Source organism: Emydura macquarii, unplaced genomic scaffold (assembly GCF_026122565.2).
Source record: "Emydura macquarii macquarii isolate MOO-44397 ecotype Brisbane River unplaced genomic scaffold, CSIRO-AGI_Emac_v2 contig_2473, whole genome shotgun sequence".
Lineage (NCBI taxonomy): Eukaryota > Metazoa > Chordata > Testudines > Chelidae > Emydura > Emydura macquarii.
The window spans coordinates 2,927,035-2,943,646 of NW_027132610.1; the positions used below are offsets into that span (position 1 = coordinate 2,927,035).

General features: G+C 41.5%; 1 protein-coding gene across 1 annotated transcript in view; it reads left to right on the plus strand.

Annotated features, from left to right (window-relative positions):
- RNF17 (ring finger protein 17) overlaps positions 1 to 16,612 on the plus strand; it is a 231,571-nt gene that overhangs the window by 117,385 nt on the left and 97,574 nt on the right. The window contains exons 27-30 of the mRNA XM_067562728.1: positions 476 to 566; positions 9,938 to 10,053; positions 10,424 to 10,731; positions 12,726 to 12,889. Of these exons, the coding sequence (XP_067418829.1) occupies positions 476 to 566; positions 9,938 to 10,053; positions 10,424 to 10,731; positions 12,726 to 12,889 (679 nt within the window). The remainder of the gene's footprint in view (positions 1 to 475; positions 567 to 9,937; positions 10,054 to 10,423; positions 10,732 to 12,725; positions 12,890 to 16,612) is intronic.

The following is a 16,612-nucleotide window of genomic DNA, read 5'->3' on the forward strand; positions in this document are numbered from 1 at the left end:
CCTCCAGCTAGGCCCTTTCAACCCTATAGAAATAGGGGGTTTAGAAGGAGAAATCAGGACTCCAGCTCATCCTCAGCCCCCCAGCGGGTCAGGCAACCGGAGGAGACAGTTTTGATGGTGCACCCAAGGATGGCGCCCCGACTGCCCTCCTGGATCCACCCCGCCCCTTCCTAAACAGGTTAAGGCCCTTCTATCCCGAATGGGCAAAGATCACTTCAGACTGTTGGGTCCTTGGGATAGTCTCAGGGGGCTATGCCCTACAGTTTACATCTTGAAGAACATCAGTTACTGGTAAGTAACCTTGTTTTTCTCTTCCTTTTTAGTTGACTGAGCTATAATTTTTTTTCTTAGAAAGGGCAGTTTGATAATTTTTTAAGTTCTGCAGGTGGGTGGCTTCTTTTTATGTGCAAGCCTTGAAGACCTTTATTAAAACTATATCTTCTATTTCACTAAAACAGTTTTTGTTCCATTTTAGACCAGCTGGTGGGAGCGAGCAGTGGACAGCAACAGCTTGTGATTGTATCTCGTATTACCTAACTGGAGCTGTAGCAACCATAATCATACAGGTCTTTAATCAAAATAAGAAATATACATAACATTTTTGTGCAAGCATGTCACCTTTTCATTAATCAAACATGCTAGTTGAAATTTGCACAGATTGTCAGTCTCTGATTGCAGAAACATACCTGGTGGGGCCAAATATGCTCTCATTTCTCCTTGAGTTTTGTTCATTGTTGCTCACTGGAACTGTTAGTTCAAACTTAAAGATACATCCTGAAATATGTCCTTTCTAGATCATACAGTCGTTCTGGGACCTGTTTGGTCTGTTATTGATTGTCACTTTGTATTCCCATATATACTTATTATCTGCTCCTCTTAATGCTGTATTAGTTCCTTATCAGTTGCCTAACATTTTCTTGAAGCTGACAGTCTAAATGTGTCTCTATCCCAAATGGCCCTATCCCTTTTTTGGAGAGGCTATTATCAAGTTGCAGCAAGGACACATTGGCTATATTTGAATTTCTGAGTTTTCCTTGACACTTGACAGCAGGTTTTAGACCCAAATATGGCATGGCAGTTATATTGGTGCTTGACTCTTACTAGCAATGGATGAAATGCAAATATTTTGAGTTATTTTTTGTTTAAGTCTTTGAGACCACTGACCATGAGATTTTACAGATATATCTGCAGACCCAGGCGTGATAGACAGGGTTGCCCTTGAGTAGTTCTAGTCTTCTTCTGAGAGAAACTGGGGAGTAGTAATGGGCATCTGATCATCTATCCAAGTAATCTCTGCTATGGAGAAAGGCAGGGTTCTACTCTGTAATCCCTCCACATCATGTACACAAGTTTTATGGAGAAGTAGTGTGGCAGTGTGGACTATAATGCGTTTAGAATGCGAGTGAAATAGTTGTCAGCATAGCTGTTGATCAGCTTTCCCAGTGTCTGACTAAGAGAGGGACTAGTGAAGAGAGGTCATGTACTTATTTATCAGATTAAAACAAAGATTATATTCGTACGTTGGGGAAGCAACCAGATTAGACAGTAAACATTTTATCAACCCTCTCAGTTGAGTGAGTTTACTTGACTCAAGTTCGTAACTTGGAGACCATGTTGTAGTATAATTGGCTGCTTTGGAAGCCTAGGTAGCAACAGAGGCGAAGAATATATTTTATTTGCTATTATTAGGAATAGCAGTATTTGTATTATGGTAGCGCCTTAGAGCCATAGTCACAAACCAGAATCCCATTGTTCTAAGCACTGTACAAGCAGAGCAAATTGACAGCCTGTGTCCCATAGATCTTACAATGTAGTTCTGAGATAAGAGACAACAGATGGATACAGACAGATGGGAGAGTACAAGAAAACAAAGAGATAATATTGGTAAGAATGATAGGCAATAGTCTCAGCACACCAGCAACCTAACAGTGGTCAAATATTTTGTATATATCCCAGCAAAAGTGTTTTTAAGAAGTGATTTGAAGGAAAACAATGAGCTGGCTTTGTGGATGTTCATGGGGAGATCCTCCCAAGAATGAAGGGCAGCATGGGAAAAAACAGAGGTGCTTGTTTGAAAATTTAACAAGGGGGCACTGGTAGCTGGCATTATGGGCTAATTGGAGCTGCAAGTTGATTTTTGGATACTGAATGAGAGATGATGGGTAAAGTGTGGATAGATTATGAAGGGCCTTGAAAGGGAAGACAAGTAGCTTACATTTGATATGATAGAGAAGGGGGAACCAGTGAAGGGATGCAAAGAGAAGGGTGACCTGGTCAAAGCAAAGGGCTAAGAAAATGATCTTTCCAGCATCATTTTGAATGGATATGAGTGGAGCAATTTTGCATTTGTCAAGGCCAGAGAAAAGGATGTCGCAGTAATTGAGGCACAAGATATTGAGAGCCTGGATGAGTGTTTTAGCTGTGTGGGTGAATAGGAAAAGCCATTTCTTAGATATGTTGTTCAGAAAAAATCGGCAAAACATAGATACATAGCCTGGATATGGGCCTATGGTGAGGTCCAAGTTGAAGATGACACCCAGACTGGTGGCCTGAGTGATAGGTAGTGATCAAGAAAGGAAGTAGTGGGGAGGATTTGGAGAGAAGAAGATGAAGAGCTCTGTTTTTAACCATGCTGAGTTTGAGCTGACAGATAGACATTCATGAGAGAAGCTAAGGAGACAGGTCTGGAATAAAGAGGTAGCGCTCTGAGCTGTCAATGTAGAGATGATAGATAAATTGGTTTGCGAGATTACCAAGAGGTACTATGTAGGGAGAGAAGAGAAAGGGACCAAGTATAGAGCCCTGTGGAACCCAGACAAAAAGTTTATTGGGGGGGATGAGGAGGATCCTCCAAAGGACATGCTGAAGGAGTGATTAAAGAGGTAATTGGAAAGCCAGGAGAGGACAGTCATGGAAGCCAAGGGAAGAAAAGATTTCAAGAAGAGATGCATGGTCAGCTGTGGTGAAAGCAGTTGACAGGTCAAGGAGGATGAGGATGTTTATGAGATTGTGAGATCAGTTTCAGTTGAGTGCAAGAGGCAGAAGCTTAGAAAAGGTCTAGGATAGAATCAGAAGAGAGGAACTCCAGACAGTAATTGTATACAGCACATTCAATGAGCTTAGAGATGAAAGGTAGATGGGGCGGTAGTTGGAGAGGCAGGTGTGGTCAAGGATAAGATGTTTTTTAAGATGGAAGAGACTATGTACTGTGAGGGAAAAGAGCCAGAGGGGGAGAGATGTTAAGGAAAAGAATAAGGGAAGGGATGAGAGTGGGCATGAGGGAGATCAGGAGATGGGATGGGATCACTGGGGCAAGTGGAGGGTTTAAGGAAGAGAGTTGATGAGACATTTCTGTGTCTAACTCAGGAGAAGGGAGAGAGTTGGAAAGGGGGAAAGGTCACAGTGTATTTTGTCATTTTTCTCTTGGAAGAAATTGATATGATCCTACACAGAAAGGGAACAGGGAGAGAGAAGGTTGACAATGAGTCAGAGGTGGTAAAAAGGTGCCTGGGATTGTGGGTGTGGGTGTTCAGTTAAGTTGGAAAATTAGAATAGAATTGTTTAGCTAGGAAAACAGCAGAACTGAAAAAGGAGAGAAAAAAATATGTAACTGAAGAAGTTAGCCTGGTCTCAGGATTTCCACCAGAGATTCTCTACAGCGTGAGAGCAGAAGTGCATGCTGATAGTGTACTGGGGTGTGGGTGCGAGGGGGCAAATGAGTCAACGGTACAGTAGCAAGAGCAATGGAGGGAATCAACAATTGTATCCAGGGAAAAAAGGAACCAGCTCTGCTAAAGGAAGGAGAGGGCTGCGTACCGACAAGAAGTCATCAGTGTTGAATCATAGAAAGGCCTAGTGGCAAGGCATATGGGGAGTGGGGCTGATAGATGGATCATCACTTGGTCTCTTTCAGCACAAGAGGAGGAACTTGGCAACAGAAAGATAAGAGGGAGAAAGCAATAATTGGTGAAAGCCAAGTCAAGTGAATGACTGTTTTCATAAGTGAGAGAGTTGAATCAGGGATGCAGATCAAATGAAGAAGTGTGGGCAAAGAAAAAATCAGCTGAGGGATCAGATGTCTCCAACATGGAAGTTGAAATGACCAAGGATGAGTGTGGGAGATAGAGCCAGGAGTCAAAATATGAGAGGAAGCTAATTGGGGAGTAGTTGGATGTTTGGTAGATGACCGCAACATGGAGGGGGGAGAGGAAGGAGGAGTCAGATGCAGTGCTGCTCAAAAGAGAAGAAAAAGGTGGGAAGGGGAGAAAGGAGAGATTGAAAGCAGCAGGAATGGGAGAGAAGTTCAACATCACCACAGTTGTCTGAGCCAGGGTGGAGAATATGAATGGCCTCCCTAAGAGTGGGCAGATACAAGAGGCTGTGTCTAAAGGGACCAGGTCTCTGTTTCTATGAGATCCAGGAGCTGGAGGGAGCAAGAAATGAAGAACTCATGGATGGTTGCAATAGGGAACAGTGCCTATGCAAAAGGGTTAGGCAAGACTGTTAATGTGACGAGTAGAGAGTTAAAAATGAAAAAAGGAAGTTCTTAAGAAAATGTAAGGTTTGAATTGATGTGTGTTGCATAACAAACCTTCTTCCAGCGGTGGTGCCCATGTGTATTCCACACATGGGGTACACATGTGCATCATTCACCCAGGTCTGGAAATGCTTCAGAGCAGTGTCCATTGGTCCATATGTGAGCCATAGATCTCCTTGTGCTCCTGACTGAGGGTATAAGAATCAGTGTAGGTCAGTGCCTCTCCTGTTCCTCCTTACCACCACATGGCCTGGGTCAGAATTGTGTCCTCCTTCAACTCCTTGTACAACCTGTAAAGATATTTGTAAATAGTTGTATTTCTTAGCTTAATAGTTAGTTGAAGTTCATAGTATAGTTAGTATAGAGAGTTTTCTTTCTCCCTGGTTGGGAAAACCTTTCCTGGCTCCAGGACTTTGCCCAGAGCCACAGGATTCAATAATTGAATGTCTTGCCCTCCCTACGTTATCAGTGACAAATATCAGCTCTGCCTCTACTGTCTGGGTACGATACATATCTCTGCAAAGTGCAGTATCTGTTGCTCTTTCCCACCCAGAACTCAGAGTCCACGATCTTCACCTGAGAAAGCCATGAAGCCTCTCTCTGATCTAGGGCAGGGAGATCCCCTGTACATCGGTTTCAGCTAACCAGCAGGGCCTCTCCAAGCATGTGCTTGGCAGCAGAGCTGCCAGTGACTAAGCCCAAGGACTCTTCATCCAGAATTTCGAATGAGAGTGGAGAGCACTCTGATAGGCATTAAGGACAGACCTCCCGCCCCATCAAGGACTGTCCATAAGAGAGTTGTATTCTCCCTGAGCCTGTGCAGATTGAGTGAGACGACATGCATAGAACCTAAGGAACCAGCTCTGCTAAAGACTCCCAAGTTGGAGGCCAAAACATGTAAAAAGATAGATCTGCCAGTTCCATTGATCATCTCGGTACCGAAGCATAAGGACAGATGTTCGCCAGTTCAGTCTACGGGTGCTGGTGCAGACCCATGGTTAGTACAGTCTTGTTTGTCTGAAGATCATTTAGCTGCTGTAGATGCACCCAGTCCATTGTTCTTGACGGCCTGAACCATTCGGACACCAGGGTATACGGAGACTGATTTATCACTGGAGGATATATTCCTCTCTTATCCACAGTCTCCACTTCTCTCCAGCCTGGCTCTCCTGAGGGATGTTATCACTCTGGAGGAGGAGTCTATATTGGTGTCCCAAGATATCCCACCTGGCAGAAGTACTCCAGTACCAACATCCTCGCTGCTACTGGTGGAGCAGTTTTCAGATTTAAATGAGTCAGAGGGGATAGCTGCTCTGGTATCTCTGCAGAGACAGTCCAGCCCCGACAAATAGTCAAGGAGTCATACTCTCTATTCTTTCTGGTATGACCCTCCCAGGGACCTCTGGCACCGATTCTCCTGTGGTCCCCAACAACCGGCTGATCCCTCTTTCTGGCCTTGTTAGGGTCAATGGGATCCTTATGGCAGGCATCTGGGTCCTTCTTGAGGGTCATACTGGTCCTGTCCCTCCCACCAGTCAGATCTGTTGGTATATGAGGAGGAGGAGGTGGACTAGGAGCCAGAGTACCAACATTTCCGACTGGCTTCTCCTCCTCATACCCAGATGAAGCAGTCACTCCTTCCTCGCCATCTCTGCCACATGACCATCTGCAGTATCAGTAGCTACTGCAAAGAGTTGCCAATGACTGCCAGATTCCACTAGAGGAGGTCCAGGACCATCCAACACCTAGATATCTTACAACCTCAGGGACTTGGAAAGGTGGCTCTCCCAATCAGTGAGGCCATACTAGAACTGGCCAGAGCGGGATGTCATGCTCCCGGGATCCTGTGCCCCTACCCTAAAGAGAGCCAAGAAGAGAGATTTTATTCCAGCTAAGGGAGGTGAATTTTGGTTTTCCCACCCTGCCCCCAATTCACTAGTCGTTCAGGCAGCTACAGAACAGGCTTGTTCACTTTATCAAAGGGCCACCCCAACAGATAAGGATTCTCAGAGATTGGAGTTCCTGGGAAGAAAGGTCTTCTCCTCCGCAGGCCTGCGGTGTCGTGTCACCAACTAAAAAGCCCTCTTAGCAAAATACAGTTTTAATTACTATTCCAGTCTTGAGGACTTCATAGACAAGCTTCCCACAGGGGACAGAGCGCAATTTCTCAGTCCCTTTTAGTTGTGGGAAAGCTGGTGGCAAAAATAGCTCTCCAGGCCACAGTGGATGCAGCCAGACATAGCTTTCAGAAGTCTGGCCATGGGCTTAATCATGAAGAGGGACTCTTGGCTGCAGTCAAAACACAATCCAGGACCTCCCCTTTAATAAGTCAAATCTCTTTAACGAAAGAATGGACAAATCCCTGCATTCATTAAAGGACATGAGATCTACTCTGTGTTCCTTGGGGATTTATACTTCAGTCTGCAGGAGGAAACACCAGAGACAATCTTGTAGACCAAGGCCACTCCCCTCCTCGTGCACCTTATGAGCTCCCAGCCAAGTCTCCTTGCAAATGCCAGAGGGTTCAGAGGCCTCGCTTCTCTGCCCCCTCTACTGCCACAGCCCCTACTCACCCCCAGCTGCCATTTTGGACATATTGGTTGAGACCTGTGTACCACCACTGATGCTGCTCATTTCTTCCCCATCACCTTTGGGGGCTGTCTCACACCATTTGCCCACACTTGGAGGACGATCTCCAGAGAGAGTTAGATTTTGGAGATTATCCATCAGAGATACTTCAGAGTTCCTCTCCTTTCCTCCTCACTAACTCCCTTCCCAGTCCCCCTTCAGGGACCACTCTCATGAGGTGATTCTTCAATAGGAAGCAGAATCTCTTTTACACCAAAAGAATGCAGCCTGCCTCAGTATCATGGAAGGAGATTCTACTCCCCATATTTCCTAGTTCCCCAAAAAAATAGAAGTCCATCCTGGAGCTTTGGCAATTCAATATTTTCATTCAAAAGTTGAAATATAGGATGATTGTTACTGAAGGGAGGAGACTATCTATAGCAAGGGATGTGGTTCGCAGCTCTTGATATGAAGGATACATATTTCCATATGGATATTTAACCCCTCACACAGGAAGTTCCTGCATTTCTTGGTAGGAGAGGAACACTTCCAGGTTCAAGTCCTCCCCTTTGGACTAGCAACGGCACCCAGAGTATTTATAAAAGTTTTCTCTGTTATAGCACCCCAGATAAGATGCCAGGGCTATACTGTATTCCCATACCTGGATGATTGGCTCCTAGTAGGTCAATCATGTCAGGAGGTCAAGTCAGTGACAAGGTTCCTCATACAACTTTTAGTAGCCATAGATGTTTGCATAGAAAAGTCCATTGTATCACACACAAGGACAATACATTTTATAGGGGCAGTTCTGGACTTGGTCTCCGTAGCAGCATTCTTTCCTGGAGACAGGTTTTGTATAATAAACAACCAGATTTAATTCATAACCCGCAGACTACAAACCATGGTGCACAGATGCCTTTCACTACTAGGTCGCATGCACCTATCTGACACTGTTCTCTAAGCTTGACTTCCAGTGCCTGCAAATTTTGCTCCATTCGATGTGTCGACTGAACAAGGACCATATAAACTGCAAAGTGGCCAGACCCACCAGAATTATCACCTCCCTTGCTTGGTGGTCAGACCGGGAAAGGTTCATGGCTTTCCTCCCATTCCCTTACTTCCACAGGTCGTAGGGAAGATATGTCATGACAGAGTCAATATCATTCTCTTAGTACCCTACTGGCCCAGACAGTTCTGGTTCACAGACCTTCTAACAATGTCAGCCCATCCTCCAATCAGGATTCGCCCATTCCCAGACCCCCTAACCCGGGATGGGGAGAAAATGAAGCATCCAGTCTGGGCTCACTCCACCTCATGGTCTGGTGTTTGGATGGGTGTGGGAAATAGAATGCTCATGCTTTTTTGCTATTCAGACTCTCCGTAACCAAAGTAGAAAAGATTCTTCTAGAACTTGCTATCTGGCCAAATGTAGATGCTTTTTGGTCTGGGCACAACTCCACCAACATTCTTCAGCCATCACAAGGATCCTGGTTGTCCTAGACTATCTCCTGTCCCGGAAGTCCTGAGGTCTCAGGTATACTTGCAATGAACTACGAAACAGCAATTAGTGCCTTCCTCCTCTGATAGGAAGACTTTCCCATCTTTACTCATCCAGCTTTCTTATGAATTATGAAAGACCTAATCAGTATCTTCCCACCAATGATCAAACCTACACCTCAATGGAACCTTAATTTTATCTTGTCAATAGTCATAGGTCTTTTGAATCCACAGTGACATGTTCCATGACTCACCTGTCAGTGAAGGTGGTGTTCTTAGTAGCTATCACTCCAGTCAGGAGAATCAGTGAGCTCAGAGCCATCGTGGCGGACCCTCCTTATACCATTTTTCACCAAAAAAAAGAAAAAAAGGTTTATCTTTGACTATACCTCAGGTTTTTCCCTAAAATTGTTTCTGAATTCCACATCAATCAAAGTATATGCTTAACTGTGTTTTTCCTGAAACCTTCCACTGAAGACAAGAGATTTCACTCCCTTGATGTCCGGGGTGCTCTGGTGTTCTACTGACAAAGAACCAAATCTGAGACTTTTTATCACCACAATGGAGATCTCGCAGTCAAGCCATGTCATCCCAGAGGATTTTGAGCTGGATATCAGGATGCATCCTGGAGTGCTATAAGGTAACGAAAAGCCAGGGAGGTCACAGCTCACTCCACACAAGCATGGCATCCCTATAATTACATTCCTCTGTAGTTCCAGAGGGGTAGTCATGTTAGCCTGTATACAGCAAAAACAACGAGAGTCCTGTAGCACTTTAAAGACTAACAAATTTAATTTCTGCAGGCATAAACTTTCGTGGGCTGCAACCCATCTGATGAACTATGCTTTAGTTCATGCCTTAGTACAACACACTATGCTTTAATTCATGCCGTAGCTGCAGATGCAGTGGTCTGCTACCAACTTCCTCTCGCCCACCTCCAGTCTGAGCACTGCTCGACAATCACCCAGTTTTGGAATACATGGAGAGACTACCACCCAAAGAAGAAATGGAAGTTACTTACTGTAACTGGAAGTTCTTTGAGTTGTGAGGTTGCTGTCTATATTCCACTACCTGCCCTCCATCCCCTCTTCTTCAGATCCTGTGTGATTGTGGTAAGAGGAGGAACTAGAGAGTCATTTACCCACATTGACTCTTATACCCTGAGTTGGGAGCACAAGATCTACGGAATATAGGTCAGCCAACAGATACTGCTTTGAAGAATTTCCAGACATGGGCACTCATGAGTACCCCATGTGTAGAATGCAGATAAGGAAAACTGATCTTGAAGAACTTTCAGTTATAGTAAGTAACTGCCATATCTTAAATTCCTCTCAGGAAAATGATGGATCTCAACCATTACCTGTGAAAATATTTTGCAGTGATGAAGCAGGACAGTTTATTGATATTTCTGAATATCTTATTAAAGAGGGTCTGGCTTTCAGAAACCGAAGGTATGGATATTCTTTTTAATATTACATTATTTCAGATCTCCTCCTTTAGGCTACTTCCAAAGTTAACATATACAGATTGGCATTTGTGTTACTGTTATAAGTAAAACGAAAACTTACATTCTCTTCTGAGAACTTTATGGACAGATTAGCATTTAAAATTTATATGTGATAAAACATATTATCATCACCACAGTCTAATGCACTTTGTAATTACTTATGCTGATGAATTAAGTATATTTTGATATCTGTTTTATTAAAATGAACAGCTATATTTTCAAACTTTGATCATTTTTATTCTTTTTATTTATATTATCTTTTTCATGCTTTGGAGTTTCTCATTTTTGGATATGTTTTGTGTTGAATCTGGTAGAACTCATGAAACGGACATACGTGATGCAGATCCTGAGAAACCTCTTGAAGTTCCCTTGAAGCAAGAGAGTCCATGCTTAAATGAACTGATTCCAGAAACTGAAAGTACACCGAAGTGTTTAGTGCCAGAGAAAGAAGTTACTCTTTCTATTAATGAATATAAAGGATATGAATCAAAGAAACCAGTGCTCAAGTCAAGAATAGATGGAGCATATAAACCTCCAATTATACCTGACATGAAAGTATTTCAGGCTATAATAAGCTGTATTGGAGATGATGGAACTATTTATATGGTACCCAAATCCTTAGGTAAGATTTTGAAATACAGAAAATAGAATGCCTTTATGGTTCAGTTAATAATGCAGACCTACAGCTCAGTACTAGAGCATACACGGTCATTGGAGATGCCATTCTTCGGATGGGACAAGCTCCTTTTCACCATCTCTGTTATCTATGCAAAGGTAGTCTGGAAGTTAAAAGTCCTGTGGCTTTAAAAGAAAAAAAATGGTTGAAATAACTTATAAGCCAATTTCATACTTAGCTATACAAATTTTTAAAAGAAGAAAAAAATTGCTGTTAAACCTAAATAGGATTTACATTTTATCAGGATACAACATGACATCTGGTTTGATAAACCATACCCCTGAGGAAGTTACTGCTATTATTGAGAATATAAGGATAAATAGTCCAAGATTCTAGGAAAGAACTACAGGACATACACACACACAAATTCCAGAAGATGACACCCTATACAAAAGAGACACATTTCCATTTCTAATTTTTGCTGCCCTCTTCACAGTAGTCTGAATGCTTTAAATGTGCTGTCGGATTACATACTTTGTCAGCATAGCGTAATAGCCATCATGCCACATTTGGGAAAAGAAATTAACTTTGTAACAATGCATCTTGAATATGAGGCGAATATACATCTTAAAATTTAAGGCTGGGATTTGCAAAGAGGCCTAAGATAGTCAGATGCCCAAATGTCAATTACTTTCAGTAGGAGTTAGGTCCTAATTCTTTTAGGCCCCTTTGAAAAAATTCCAGCCTTATTGACTCAGTATCTTTTGTATTTTTAATTTATAATAGTTGATTGCTTATTAGAAATACATTTTAATCTGCCCAATGTCCAAATACCACTTTGTCTGCTACTAAAAAATTAACCACTTGGTAGTCTTAATGTAAGATTTTTTGTTCATCTATTAAAGATCAGATCTGCAGATTACAAAATTAGAAATACAGATGTTATAAAACAAATTGATAACCGTCCCCTCCCCATTCCCCCCAGACCAGATCTGAGGATTCTGTGTTTCTCTTGCAATAGTTGATATGACTTGTATGTAAAGCAAATCAGGAACTTTTGGGAAAACCTGTTGGTGTCAAGTAGGTCTCTAAAATATCATTGCATTGCTACTTCCTCTGGAACTCTTTTTGTTCATTTCTGCTATGTCACAGTTGTATTTATATCAGCTTTCCCCCGTTTTTGACAGCAATGATATGTAGTCACAAAACCTTTTTTTCAGACCCTTCACTTCAGAGATACAATACATAATTAGTAGTTGTTTCTGTGATATCGTTCCTTCTTCAGTTCAACGACCTGCCTTCTGACATGCCTAAAATTTACCCAGAATACTTTTGGTAACCATAGCTGTTCAGTTCACCTAGAGTTCTTCTGTATGTCAGGAAGCTCCACCAGTTTGCTGTACTGACTTCTGTCATTGAGAACGAAGATATCTGGTTATGAATCAGTTGACTCTACAAAGAAACAAGGAAGCAATCCTAAATGTCTTTCCAACATGATAGAATCCTGGACTATTTATCCTTATATTCTCAATAATAGCAGTAATTTCCTCAGGGGTATGGTTTATCAAATCAAACTTCATGTTTTATCCTGATAAAATGTAAATCCTAATTACATTTAGTAGCAATTTTTTTCATCTTTTAAGAATTTGTATAAGTATGAAATTGGCTTACAAATTATTTCAGCCATTGTCATTAGGTTGTGTTAGATGGTTTAAAATACAGAAAATGTATTTTGCATAACATAATCCCTAAATTTGCCACTGTTATTCCAGCACAATGGAATTATAAGAACTTGCAATAGGTAAGATTCCCAACCTAGTTGTAAGATATTTGGGAATTAAAATGTGAAAAGCTGTATAGTTTAACCTCTAAATTATTGTGCTACAGATCCAGCCTAGTTTAAATATACATTTAGCGGTTAAAACAGTTATTTTCACTTACCAGTAATCAGAAATCTGTGTTTTGAATTTCGCTTTCTATTTTACTCAATACTTATTCAGAAAGTGAACTCAACAAATTGATGACTGATATACAAAATAACTTCAAATGTCTTGGTCTTCTGGAACCATATTGTTGGAAGAAGGAAGATGCTTGTGTTGTAAGAGGATCGGATACCATGTGGTATCGAGGCAAAGTTATAGAAGTTGTTGGTGGTACAATCAGGGTAAGTTTGAATTTTTTTTTTTTTTTTTTGACCAAATGGTATAATAAGTGAAGTTCATAAAAACAAGACTTGCCATAACGGATCACACCCATGGTCCATCTAGCCCAGTATCCTGTCTTCGAACAGTGGCCAGTGCCAGATACTTCAGAGTGAATGCTCAGAACAGGGCAATTAAGAAGTGATTCGTCCCATGTCATCCAGTCCCAGTTTCTAGTAGCTGGAGGATTGGGGACACCCAGAGCATGTGGTTGCATCCCTGATCATCTTGGCTACTAGCCATTGATGGATCTATCCTCCATGAACTTATCCAATTCTTTTTGGAACCCTTTTATACTTTTGGTCTTCACAACATTCCTTGGCAACAAGTTTCACAGGTTCAGTGTATATCATGTGAATAAGAGTTAGTGTCTATTAAGTTCCTGGTGTGTATTAAGTTCATTACGTGACCCCTAGTTCTTATGTTATGTGAAGGAGTAAGTAACATTTCCTTATTCACACCATTCATGATTTTGTAGACCTCTACCGTATTCCCCCTTAACCATCTCTTTTCCAAGATGAACAGTCCGTCTTTTTAATCTCTCCTCTTGTAGAAGCTATTCCATACTCTTTATTGCCTTTCTCTGTCCTTTTTCAAATCTAATATACCCTTTTTTGATGGGGTGACCAGAACTGCATGCAATATTCAAGGTGTGGGCATACCATGGCGTTATATAGTGGCAATTATGATTTCTCTTATTATCTATCCCTTTCCTAATGGTTCCTAACATTGTTTGCTTTTTTGACTCTTGCTGCACTTTAAGCAGACATTTTCAGAGAACTATCCTCAAAGGATTTCAAGATCTTTGAGTGGTAATGGCTAATTTAAAACCCATCCTTTTGTATGTATATTTGGAATTATATTTTTCCAGTGCATTACTTTGCACTGACAAGCATTGAATTGTATCTGCCATTTTCTTTCCCAGTCACCCAGTTTTGTGTGAGGTCCCTTTTGTAACTCTTAGCATTCAGCTTTGGACTTACCTATTTTGAGTAGTTTAGTATCGTCTGCAGACTTTGCCACTTAGAGGACCTTCTCTCTTATCCAATGTCTGCACAGATTGCTTAACAGCCTTTGACGAAAGATCTTGTCAAAGACATTCTGAAAGTCCAAGTAAATTATATTGACTGGATCTGCCTTGTCTACATTTGATTTCCCTTTGCAAAAGCCATGTTGACTCTTATCCAACAAATTGTGTTCACTTATGTGTCTGATAATTCTGTTCTTTACTATAGTACTACAGTTGCCTGGTACTGAAGCTAAGCTTACCAGCCTGTAATTACTAGGATTGCTTCTGGAGCCTTTTAAGAAAATTCACCTTCTGTCATCTGGTAAAGAGGCTGACTTACGCAAGAGGTTACATATCAAAGTTGTTCTGCAATTTCATACTTGCATTCCCTCAGAACTCTTGGGTGAATACCACATAGTTCTGGTGACTTATTAGTGTTTAGTTTATCCATTTGTTCCAAAAACTTCTTTATTGACATGTCATCTGAGACAATTTCTCAGATTTGTCACCTTAACAATTATGGCTTAGGTGTGGGAAACTCCATCACATCCTCTGCAGTGAAAACCAATGCAAAGAATTAATTTAACTTTTGTGCAACAGTCTTGTCTTCCGTGAGTGCTCCTTTAGCATGTTGATTGGTCAGTGGCACCACTGATTTTTTTTTTTTTTTTTTTTTTTTGGCAGACTTCCTGCCTCTGATATACTAAAAAAAAAAAAAAAAAAAAAAATTGCGATTAGTTTTTGTGTCTTTTGCTAGTTGCTGTTTAAATTATTTTTGGTCTGCTTTATTACACTTGACATGCCAGAGTTAATGCTCTTTTATTTTCTACAGTAGCATCTGACTTCCAATTTCTAAAGGATGCCTTTCTGCTTCTAACGCCTCTTTGATTCTGCTGTTTAGTCATGGTGGCAGGTTTTTTGGTCCCCTGTGTGTGTGTGTTGTTTGGGGTATACATTTTGTTTGAGCCTCTGTGGTGGTGGTTTTAAAAGTTTCCATGCAGTTTGCAGGGATGTCACTATTGTGATAGTTCTTCTTAATTTCCATTTAACTAGCTTCCTCATTTTTGTGTAGTTCCCCGTTTTTGAAGTTAAATGCTACTGTTTTATAGGTTTCTTTGGTATTTCTACCTCCCCCACAGCGATGTTAAATTTAATTACATTATGATCACTGTTACTGAGTGATTCAGATATAGATAGATAGATATAAATGAGGTGACATATACTCAGTTCACTTTCTCTGTCATTCAGATGACCATTCAGTCAATACCTACCTATTTAGAGGCTGATGCCACTAATTTTGAAGAGGAACTGTGCCTTTTCTGTTTACTTACTTTACTGTGAACTGATCCTTCATCTTCAAGCAATCCATTCAGCATATGATCATCATGAAACATGTCACTTTTTAAAATAAGGTTACTTATTTTGAAAAGGTGAGCATATTCAAGAAAAGAAGAAATCCATAACTGTCAGAATTACAAACAAAGCTTCTACACTTTTACGAGAGCTGTTTTACTATAGCCAGCAAAACCAAAAAAGGAAATATCACCCCATGCAGTCGTCTTAGCATATGTGCAACACATGCCTCAGATGGCACATGACTAGGATTCATCACCGAATTTGGTTCACTGGTTGGATCATTAGCTTGTCCAGCCCAGGCCAGGTGCTGACTGGGAGCATCACATGAACACTGATTCATGCCTCCCACCCTGTGCATTAATGTAGTTCTTCAAGATGTGTGTCCCTGTGGATGCGCTACTTCAGGTGCGCATGCACCTCTCAAGCCCTCCATTAGCGATTTCTAGCTAGTAGTATCTGTTCGGCCTGTGCATGCACCCTATGCCACCTCATGGTAGACGTTGAGGCTAGATAGGGGTGTGTGGGCAAACCGCCCTCATTTCCTTCTCTACCACCTTGGCCCAAGACGGAACAATAGCATGTCTGCCTAGAGCATACTAGGTGTGACATACTGTGTCTGAAAGCAACACTCCAGAACCCTATATTCACCATTGTCATATAATTATATGTTCTGTAGAAAATATGCCTTGTGAGATACCATTTTTAAAATCTTGATCTGCTAAGGATTAATATCTTGGTGAATTGCATGCGCTATGAGGTGGTAAACTCTTACACAGCCTTTCAGGCACAATAATGAAGTGGCCAGACAATGTTAATGGCTCACTAACACCCAGCAAGAAGAGAATTCATTATCCCGGAGACTCTATACAATGGGGACTTCACAGAGGGAAGCATGTAGGCAATGAACACTCCCTGACCAATGAGGGTGGCAACCCCAGATCACAAGTATCGATAAAAAAAGGGGAGTGACATCATTTGGCTTCACTTCCCCACAACTGAACACCCAAAGGCATGTTTGGAAGACAAAAGGACCTTGAAGGAGGGAGGGAGCCCCAGGCAGGGAAGGCAGTCCAAGCCTACATTTAAGGAACTGCTTGTACCAGCTAACAAGGGTGAGATATTGCTAATTCCAATCCCGTTCAGTACTATAGAATTTAGACTGCGAGCTTATTTTTATTTCTTTGGTAACTACCTCTGATCTCTTTATGTTTACCATTTATAATCACTTAAAATTTATTTTTTCTGTTGTTTATAAATCTGTTTTATAATTTTACCTAAAACTGTGTGTTTTGGCTGAAGTGCTTAGAAAATCTTAGCTCAA